The sequence below is a fragment of the Physeter macrocephalus genome, chromosome 6 (assembly GCF_002837175.3).
Source record: "Physeter macrocephalus isolate SW-GA chromosome 6, ASM283717v5, whole genome shotgun sequence".
NCBI classification, from domain to species: domain Eukaryota; kingdom Metazoa; phylum Chordata; class Mammalia; order Artiodactyla; family Physeteridae; genus Physeter; species Physeter macrocephalus.
This window is the reverse complement of record NC_041219.1, coordinates 6,806,079-6,816,187: the sequence shown is the minus strand read 5'-3', so window position 1 is coordinate 6,816,187 and position 10,109 is coordinate 6,806,079. Positions and strand designations below refer to the sequence as shown.

General features: G+C 42.2%; 1 protein-coding gene across 3 annotated transcripts in view; it reads left to right on the top strand.

The window, feature by feature from the left end:
• Positions 1-10,109, top strand: part of PTPRB (protein tyrosine phosphatase receptor type B) — a 118,303-nt gene that overhangs the window by 20,172 nt on the left and 88,022 nt on the right. For 2 of the 3 annotated variants that reach the window (XM_028490393.2, XM_024122792.3), the window contains exon 4: positions 8,802-9,075. In XM_028490393.2, coding sequence (XP_028346194.1) covers positions 8,802-9,075 — 274 coding nt within the window. Of the gene's footprint in view, positions 1-8,214; positions 8,380-8,801; positions 9,076-10,109 lie in introns of those variants that run through there. The other variant, XM_024122790.3, reaches the window with a different exon arrangement.

Below are 10,109 nucleotides of genomic sequence, written 5' to 3'. Positions count from 1 at the left end.
AAAAAAAAAAAAAAAAAAAAAAAGTCAGTGTCATAAAAATCATTTTTAAAGGCTGATGAATTGTTCCAGATTATGGAAGATTAAGAGATTTGACAACTAAATATAACACAGGATCCTGGGTGGGCTCCTTAACAGAGAAAAAACAACAACAACAAAAAATGCTAAAGGGACATGCTTGAGTCAACTGGCGAAGTTGAAATACGAATTGTGGATTGAAGCATTATATCAATTTTGTGTTTCTTAAATTTGATATCTTTACTGAGATTACACACTTAATTCAGAAGATATGCAGGCCACTCTGAAATGGTTTAGGTAAAAGTATCATATAGAGAGAGAAAGAGATGATAATAAAGCAAATGTGGGGGAATGCTAAAAGAAAAAAGATGAATGGGTCTTGGTAAGGATATGTCGTAGCACTCAATATAATTTTCACCACTTATCTGTAAATTTGAAATTATTTCCAAACAAAAAAGTTTTAAAAATAAAAAGAGTATTTTGCTTAAGGGCTTTTATAGGGTAGAATCCAAGGGACGCTCCTGAGTTAGGGGTAGACCAGTGGCTCAGACTTACAAAGACCTGTCCATCTTCTTCAAGGACCAGGAGGAGAGAGGGGGTGGATGGGGGGAGAGGAGAGCAAACACCGTGAGAAATGATGATGAATTTGCAAGAAAGAGCAGTAAATCCAAGGCTCAGAACTGGTGGATGAGCTGGATGATAAGTATGAAGATAAGATAAAGAAACTCTGGAAAAGATTGCTAAGTACTTTAAATCCCTGTAATTTACCCCAGTTACATATTGGTTGCGCCCACATATTCATTCCACTCACAGAATAACAGCTTTGAAAACCAGTTATGAAATACGGTGAAAAGTCACTGAAAGGGGAAATGCTATGAATTCCAGGGGCTGTCTTTGAAGGGAAGATCCTTTTCATCCTTCCCACCCTGTGGGGGAGCTGGCAACAGAATCCTACCATTGCTAAATCCAGATGAGATCACCACTAGGGTAATTTTTATTTGGAAAGTACACAGGAGGTACCTGTTGTTTCATCAAAGCTCTTCTGATCTGGATCTCTAATAGATCTGGGCCAATGAACACACACTACCAGTGTAGCTTTGCCAGGTGCTTGCCCTTCATCTGTGTGTCTGTGAACATTTGCGTTTGCTCCTCTTTGTGCAAGGCTGTACTTCCAGCCCAGGACAGCAAAGCTGTGGAGAGGATACCGCAGTAGATGCTTTGCTAAGAGTTTTGACCTTGGTGGCCTGAATCCAATGACCTCTGGATTATTCTAGAAGGATTCGGTCTTCCATGGAGTCAGAGGCTGCTTGGGCACTAGCTTATCCTAAGGCTTAGGTGCTAGGTATTATTGGATTCTGTGATGCTAAGGGTTCTAGGCCTGCATTGGAGCAACTGAAGAATACAATTGCTTTTAAGATTCCCCAGTACTTAGCCATGTCCTTGTTTAGTGGTGAGGTGTGAATATTTACTGTCAATAGATGAATAGACATTGAGTCTCCACAACCTGGACATGTGGGGGAGATAACGAAGAGCCACGACTCCTTCCATCAAGAGGTTTCTTTTGTTTTGTTTTGTTTTTCTTTTTTTTTTCTTCATCAAGAGGTTTCTAATCTAGCTGGTGGTTTTATCATTATATTTTTGAAAAACATGGTAAGATCCTTTGACCTTCCAGTTTGATCACTCTCAGCTTCAACATTCAGGGGACTCTGAGACATGCTGTGTGGACAAGGTGGACAGAATGCTGGCCCAGCACGCCTCCGTCTTTTAATTTTTTTTAATGAAAAGTCAAAAATCCAGATATTTTTCCCCTTTAAAATCTCCTATTTTTCTCAACATTACCTGCTTATTCCATTTTTTAAAAACTATATTAAGATCACACTATAAAAGCCAGAAAAGGCACATGTGCTGGTCAAATAGGGAGCTCTCTGCTTGCGAGCTCCAGTGAATTCATGGGAAATGATGTTCTAACGGCATGATACACAGAAAAAAAGAAGACAGAGTCTTTACCCTCCAATCATCACTGTCTAAGGGAGATGAGATGTGTGATCATTTCTTTTGTTTTCATTTTCCTTTCCCTTAAAGCCAGTGTTAGCCATGTTTTGTTTATTTACTATCCTAGGGCTTGGATAGTCATGACAATCATGACCTTGCTCCGGAAACCAGAATGTATAGCTGTCACGCCCATACAGGCAGCCCCACTGGCCGCATTAACGCCTTGATTCGGTTCGTGTGTGGGCCGACTCATTTCCGAGGGTGGGGTGGTAGCACCGGAAACGTGGGAATGAAGATGCAGCAGAAGTGCTTGAGGTTGAAAAAGTGATTCGTTTACAGTCACATCTGGTTTTAAGTCATTCGTCTGTGTACAGTTACAAAGCTCTGACAAAAACTATGCAAAGCTCATTTCCTCCAGATTTAAAAAAAAAAAAAAGTGGGGGAAGGGAAGAGGGTAAAAAATTGATGTAGAAAAAAAAAAATACCAAGAAACCTGAGAGATGTGTCTGGGAGAGATGGTGGGGCTGCTGTTAGAGACACATCCAGCACTCCCACCCCTCCCTTCCAGGATTTAAAAAAATCTTGGCACTGCCAACAGAGCAGCCGGTAAATGTCTTCTGTGCTGATCTCTTGAGGAATTTCTCTTGAGTATGGGATTGACAGCAATGGTAATTTATTATTATTTGGATGTTCTCAGAAAGACATTCTCGTCCGTGGACTTTGTCATTCTCTCTAGCATTGCTGGGTGCTCAGCATCCATGATTTATTGTTATTCATCTACTATTATTAGTACTAATAATCATACGCTTTAACATTTGTTGTTATTCATATACTATTATTAGTACTAATAATCATACTATCTAACATACTATCATCCTTTAGCCAGGGAGGTGCTATAAATATAACATGCACCTTCTCATTTTATCCGCCCCCTCGTTAAACCGCCCCCAAATGCCTGTATAATTTCCATTTTCCAGGAGAGCTATGACCTAGGAAGGTTACAATCTAGGAAGCTAGAAGGATTCCTTGAAATATAAACATCCCAAAACAGTATCTCTAAACACAAAAGTCACGGTCCTTTTTTTAAAAACTGCTTATCAAAATTATCTTAAATTTTAATAAATCTCTTTTTAAATGCATAACACCGGCTGCAGGTTAAAAATCGTATTCACTTTTGCTGTAATGTACTATTGAAACAGTTTCAAACTGAAACAGAGAAAAGGATTTGCCATCTTGTAATTGTTTTTAACTGACACATTCCCTAATTGCTAGGCTTTCTTCTTTTTAAAAATATCTGGGGAAACAGACATGAGAGTTGCATAACAAAAGGCATCAGAATTGGCCTGTCATCTAACATTTGTTAAGTTTGCTGCATGTTGACCTTTTTCCCTTTAGCATCTGTACTTTATTGAGAAGTTATAAATATCAAACTATGCATATAATATATATTACATATATACAATATAAAATATATACTATATTATACAAAATATATTATCATATATTACATCACCACTTTACTTATTTGACACCTTCTAAAACTGTTCAAGATCTTCTAAATCATCTATATAGCTTCTTGTAACCAGAGAGCTTAGTGAAATTTAAAAGAATGAGATATCATTAACTCTCTTTAATATAAAGTGACAACTGGATCAGGGTTTAGAGTAGGGGATTGACAATCTAAGGCTTTTGTTTGGAATTTGGATAGCTCTTTTTCACCAACTAGAGCAGGAAGGCTTGTTAAATACACACACACACACACACACACACACACACACACACACAGGCACACACAGAGATTATCTGGCTCCACCAGAACATTTCAAATTCCTCAGGTTGTAGTAGGGCCCTAAGATTTTATGTTTCTAGCAAGTTCTCAGATGATGCTGATACTAGCTTTTGAGAACCACTGTCCTAAACGTTAATACCTCCTTCCCTTTTCTCCTTTTCCTCCCTTCATCTTCCCTCTCACTCATCTTTTCCCACCTCTTTCTCTTCAGAATCAATCTTCTCTTCTTCCTCTCTTTTATTCCTTTGCCCTTCCCTCTTTTATTCCTCTGCTCCATCCCTCCCTCCCTTTCAAGATGATATTTGAGGCATCCAGCAGGAACATGTCTAGAAGGACTTGTTTACAGTGTTTATTCAGATAATAATACTTATTGAGCAGCTACAAAGATTCACTCATTCATTCATTCATTCATCTACTCACTCAACAAATATTTGTTGAAACTCCACTATATGCCAAACTCTGCAAGAAGAGCAAGACAGACAAAGACTCTGCCCTAAAGGAATTCTCCATATGGCCAGGGAAGGCAGACAGTATACAAACATATAAATAATTGGATTATTACCAAGTGTCATTAATATTCAGAATTAAATAAATGGGTTGCTGAGATGAAGGTTGATAACAGCACACTTTTCCCCTGTGAGGTCAGAAGGGGCCTGGCCCCATAGGGATGTGTTTAAGCTGAGACCTAAAGATTGGGAGAAAGACAGCTAAGCAGACCTCCTGGGCAGGGAGTGGTCCAAGAAAAGGAAATGGCAGGCACAAAGGCCCTGGGGCAGGAAAGAGTCAGCTTCTCGGGGGTGTGTCCAAAACCTAAACCAGGGCCTGGCACACGGTAGGTGCTCAGTCAATATTTGCTGAATGAATGAGTAAATGAATTATTAGACCCAGGCCACTGGTGCATAGGAGGCAAGCAGGAGAGAGGCATGGGGTAAGCAGAGGCCAGGTTATGAAAGGCCTTTTAGGTCATGAGTGAGGATTTTGAATTAACCAATCAACTTTACCAATCCACTCTCCCTTCATCCCCCAACCTTCTCTGCACCCAGCTCAAACCCTGATGTAAAGTAACAATTCTCAAAGTGTGACCCTGGGACCCCTGATGATCGGTTGTATCATTCAACATGTATGTTCATGACATGATAGGAGCCATGCTTTCATCCATGAAATCATAATTAATAAATATATAAATTAGAACAATTATTCATTAATTGTTATGACTATTTGTTTAAAAGGCAGCTGTTTAACCAATGGTTTAACATTAGGCACTCATGTCTAACCAAAAGCAGTCCCACCCTTCCCCTGCAGTCTGGGAAAGGTTTCCTAGTGGCAAAGAGAAGAGGTTGTCCCCTTAAAAGTTACAGAGAGGCTGATTCCAAATTCCTGGAATGCAGTAACTTCTAAAGCAAATGTAGTGTCATTACACAGGATAAATAGGTTCAAAAGAAGTTGAGGAATTCCAAATAAAGATGAGAACAAAGAATAAAACGAATCATCTTATTTGTACTTTGTACAGGAGTTTCAAATAAACTCCTCTAGGAAAAGATGTTATCTGGCAGCTTTTCCCAGTCTCTTACTGCCTTGAATCTATTACACATCTCTCTAATTTTTCATATTAATATAAGTGTTTTTAAAAGGTAAATCAGGTTTTAAAATGTAATCAGTAAAAACCTGAGTTTAAACTTTCTCTCCTTGTTTCATAGTATGTTCATTCCTATAGATTATTTAGGACCCACTAATTAATTGGGAGCTTTGCTGTGAGCCTTAAGATTCTCCAAAAAAAAAGAACCAGCAGTTATATACGTTTGGGAAAGAAATCTCTCTGAGTCCTAGTCCTTTCCTTCACAGATTGCTATAATTCTTCATATACATTGGTATCAAAATAGATAAAAGGCACAAGACCCTAAATGTACATGTCTCTCTGATAGATCAAAAATTAAATAATTGTATTTGAAGAAGTCGCTCCTTCTTTTTCTAATTCCTATTCCCAGGGTTATTATTAGCAGGTCACTGTTAATAACAGAATTTGGAAGCATCTGAAGAGTGTTATGAGGATATTTTGTTATTGCCTTGTTTGCTTAGTCCTCTTCACATTTTGCCTTTTTGTTGCAGTTGCCTCTACTATAAGGCAGTATACTGCATTATAGTCAGACAGTGTATTGGATATCAAATACTATTTTAAAATTAACTGTTAAGGTATAGTAGGTTGGTAACATGTAATTTTTTAAAAAAAATATGTGAGAAACCTTGGAGAACTTGAAAAAGACAGGATTTATCAAAGATTTCTACAAAGGCCAGAGGGATATTTAGTGAATTTGGGAGGGAATGTTTCAAACGTGAGGGGCAATCTATGAGAAAAATGTAAAAACCTCATTGGTTTTTGACAAAGAGAAGGATGGGCAGCAGAAGTTAGGTAAGTGGGGCCTATGTGATGGATGAATTTGAAAGAGAGCAAACTGTGTGATTTGGATGCAACCTATCACTAGGCAAACTGACAATTGGACAGCACATTAAAGTTTGCAAAGGTGCTTTAACATATATGATCTTATTCTTCATAATAGCTCTGGGAAGTATTTAGAGTAGATATTATTCCAGTTTTACAGACGAGGAAATCACATTGTCTTCTGAATATAGCCAGAAAAGAAAACGGTAATGTTAAAAAGGAATAAAGCTAAAAAAGACCCCTGTAAAGGCTGAAGGCAGCCTGTAGGATTGCAGTCTCTAACGGGGAGAGAAGAGGAGTTTCTCTGATGATGCCGAAAGGAATGCCAGGCTGTGAAAAGTCATTGAACTTGGGGGCAAAATACGGAGGGCAAAAGTTCTTTGGTAAGACAAGTGACCTGGGCAGAGAAATAAGAAAGGTTCCATTTTCCCAGAAATGCACATGTGTTTTAGGTTTGACCTTCTTTGAGTGTCTGCTAACTTGAAAAAGAAACTTGAGATCTCTAGTCTGGCTGCAGATTAAAAGCCCATAGTATCTTCGAAGGAGTAGAAACTTCATCTTTTCATTAAAAAAAAATTTTTTTTAAACACAAGTTTTCTAAAAGAATTGAAATCATTTTCACTTTTTCATTTTTTTCTGCTTTTCCTCCAAGTAGGTACCTTTGATATAGCAGTCAATAATATAGCTTTATGTATAATCTATTTGAAAAAGAAAAGAATATGCCATCCTTCCCATTGATGTAGCTCAAATATTCTATTTTGAAAAATCTCCTCTCTTCCGGCAGTTGTCAGGGATGGCACCCAAAGAAAAGCAGTCAAACATTATTAAGGTTGTTGCAATATTTTCCTACTATCACCTATGACCAATTAAACATTTTTGCTCTTCAGTTATCAGGAACTCTTTTAAAATCCATTTTCAGATACATGATCACTTAGGTACTGAGGCAGTTGCTAAAAGTTAGCATAAAGTTAGTGCTAAAAACTAAGTGAATTTCACTTTCTTGTAATATGTGGGAAGCTGAGCCATCAAGCGTATCTTCCACAAACAAGAGTTCGTATTGCTTTCTTATATTGCTTGGACAATTATGGATGAAATGACTTTAATTACTGGATGGTCAGTGATGAAACTGCTTTGCTTGTCGGCTGGACGATTGGTGGTGATTATACTTGTTCTTGGTTAGCACCAGGTGCATAGATTTAGGGAGGGCACAGACCTCTACACAAGAGAAAGGGGAAAGTGAATGGCAGGAAAAAAATGAAGGTCAGGTTGACAATGGACACCATCCTTTCGGGGTCTTTTTCTCTTGACGGTGTCAGGGGGATACGCGTTGGGACGAATGAATGCTTTGAGGTGAGAAGGGCAAAAGCATTCTAATAAAAGGCTTCAGGAAAGCGTGATGCGACCTAGGGAAATCTGCTGTGGTCAAGTTTAATCCTGGGAAGAGAGGCCCTGGAGAAAGCAGATGAGGAAGATAGGAAGGAAGATGGGGAGCGGGCGGTGCAGGGTGTGGAGGGAGGAAGGGGGCGGGGGTGGGGAGGTGGAAAGTGAGGGGGAGCGAGTCCTATTGTGGCTGAGACGGTGGTGTGGAGGACCACGGACTGGGAAAAAGTGAAAGTCGGGCGGGGAGGCGGAGAAAGAGGCAGAGCTCCGCAGACCCGGCCGGGACCCCTGGCGGGAGAGGCGGGGGCATCTTGGCCCGCCTCGGGCCCCCTTGGCAGCCTCAGGCGTTGGCTCCTCGGGGCTCCCTCCCTCGCCGGCGCATTGTTCCTTTGCCGGGAGACGAGGAAATTGCCTTTTGATTGCGGAAGTCCGCGGCCGGGACTCGGGGCGAGGCAGCGCGGGTCAGAATGGCAGCGTGGGAAGGGCGGCGCGCTGCCGGCCCCCGCCGCCTCTCGCGTCCGCAGCCGGCCCGGGGCGGCAGCAGCATCGGCGGCGGCGGCGGCGGCCCCCGCGCGTCGTCAGCCTGGAGGCCCGCGCTCTGCGCCCGCGGGGCGCGCTGAGCGCGCGCAACAAGTGGTCCCCGCTCCGCCGGCCGTCGGGGCCGCCCCGCGTCCCAGCCCAGCGGTCGAGTCAGGGGGAACCGCTGAGCGCCATGCGGAGCCATGGAGCCGGGCTGGCCCTGTGGACCGCGCTGAGCCTGCTGCAGGTGAGGGGCCCGAGAAGAGGTCCCCGCGGGCGGACGCACCCCTCCCCGCCGAGGACCAAATGCCCACTCCGCTTTCTGGTCTGCTGGGTTGTGTTTTGGAGAGGGAGGTGGCAGAATTTCTTCCTCTCCCTGGGGAAGAGTGAGCCATCCTCTTCTGAGCCCCCAGCCAGACTGACAGCTCGTGCCACTGTCAAAGGCAACAAGCCACCTTCTCTTTCCAGCTGCTCAGGAGAAAAAGCAGCTAGGGAGAAGGTGGCCACCCCCCTGGGCTGCGGGCTTCTTCTCTGGTTGAGGGGCGAAAGGATGGATGGGCTCAGGCTGGGGGCCAGGGGTGAGTGGATCAGCTTGGGGAGCTTGCTACGGACTCGTCCCTGGGCAGGTCTAGACAGCGGGCTTCAGCTGTTGTTCTGGTTCCTTTGCAGACTGGACTGGGGGAGCCAGTGAGATGCAACTTCACCCTGACAGAGTCCAGGGTCTCCAGCCGGTCCGTGTCTCTCCAGTGGAGAACTTTGGCGTCACCCTGTAACTTTAGCCTCATCTGCAGCAGTGACACGTCGGGGGTCGCTTGCTGCCACCCCGTGCGGATAGACAACACCACCTATGGATGTAACCCCAAGGATTTACAAGCGGGAACCATCTATAATTTCACTATTATGTCTCTGGATGGAGAAGAGAAAACTGTGGTCTTGCAAACAGGTAAAAAGTGACAGGTGCGGTTGGACGGCCAGGCCACTTCCGGCTGAGCCCTGCCTTTTCAAGCTGATGTTTCACTTGAGTTCCAGGCATATAAAATAATAATAATAAAGGTAAAAACACCTGTGAAGATAACTATTGACAAAGATTTCTAGTCTCCTCAGATCTGGCCAGAAGCAGCTTGGTTGACTTTCGGAGACTTCCTTAGTGCTGAAAACAGCGGACTAGCCACTTAAACGGGGAGAGCAGCAAAGAGAAACTGTGGGCTGTGGAGGGAATTTGTTAAAGTGATGTGGTTTGAGCTTCCATCGCATTAAATTGTCAAGCCCTGGAATAATTTTAAGTAAATGTTTTTAGAATAAATAATGGAAGTGCAATGATTAGGGATATGACTTAACTCAACTTAGTTTTACTTTTGGAACCAGGACATAAAATCATCAAGAATAGAGTCACTCTTAGGGGGAAATTGGAAAAGTCCCTTGAGATGAGGGTATGAAAATTATTTTTTATCACTTGTGTAACTAAAACCACGCCAATATCACAGATCATCCTTTGGTTACTCTGCACCTTAAGTCAATCATTTTCTGTTCACTTTTGGTAAACCTTTCCATGCGTATGTGGTAAGAGTTTGTCTTTCCTGCCTCAGTTTTCTTATCTGTAAAATGAGAGTGTTAGACTTGGTCATTCAGGTCCAGGTTCAAACCAAGTGCCTACTTAGGTAGGGGCTGCGATGCATGTTACCTCATTAATCCCCAGAGCCACCCTCAGATGTGCTCGTAATTCTCTAATGACTTCGATGTTTTATGACTTCATTAGTCTTCCTTTTAACGTTATCTTTATTTGTTGCAATAGAGAAGCCTTACTTTCATGGAGAAAGTCAAATTTAACTGGAAAATTCCAGAAGTTAAATTTAGAAATGTGTCGTCCTTGCTATTCTTTCACATTCAACCTGAACAAAGATCACTTCTTTAGCTATAGTTCTTTGAAGAGGTGAGAGAACAGTCCGTTATCAGGGAAGTTACAGTAAGGTCAGGAAA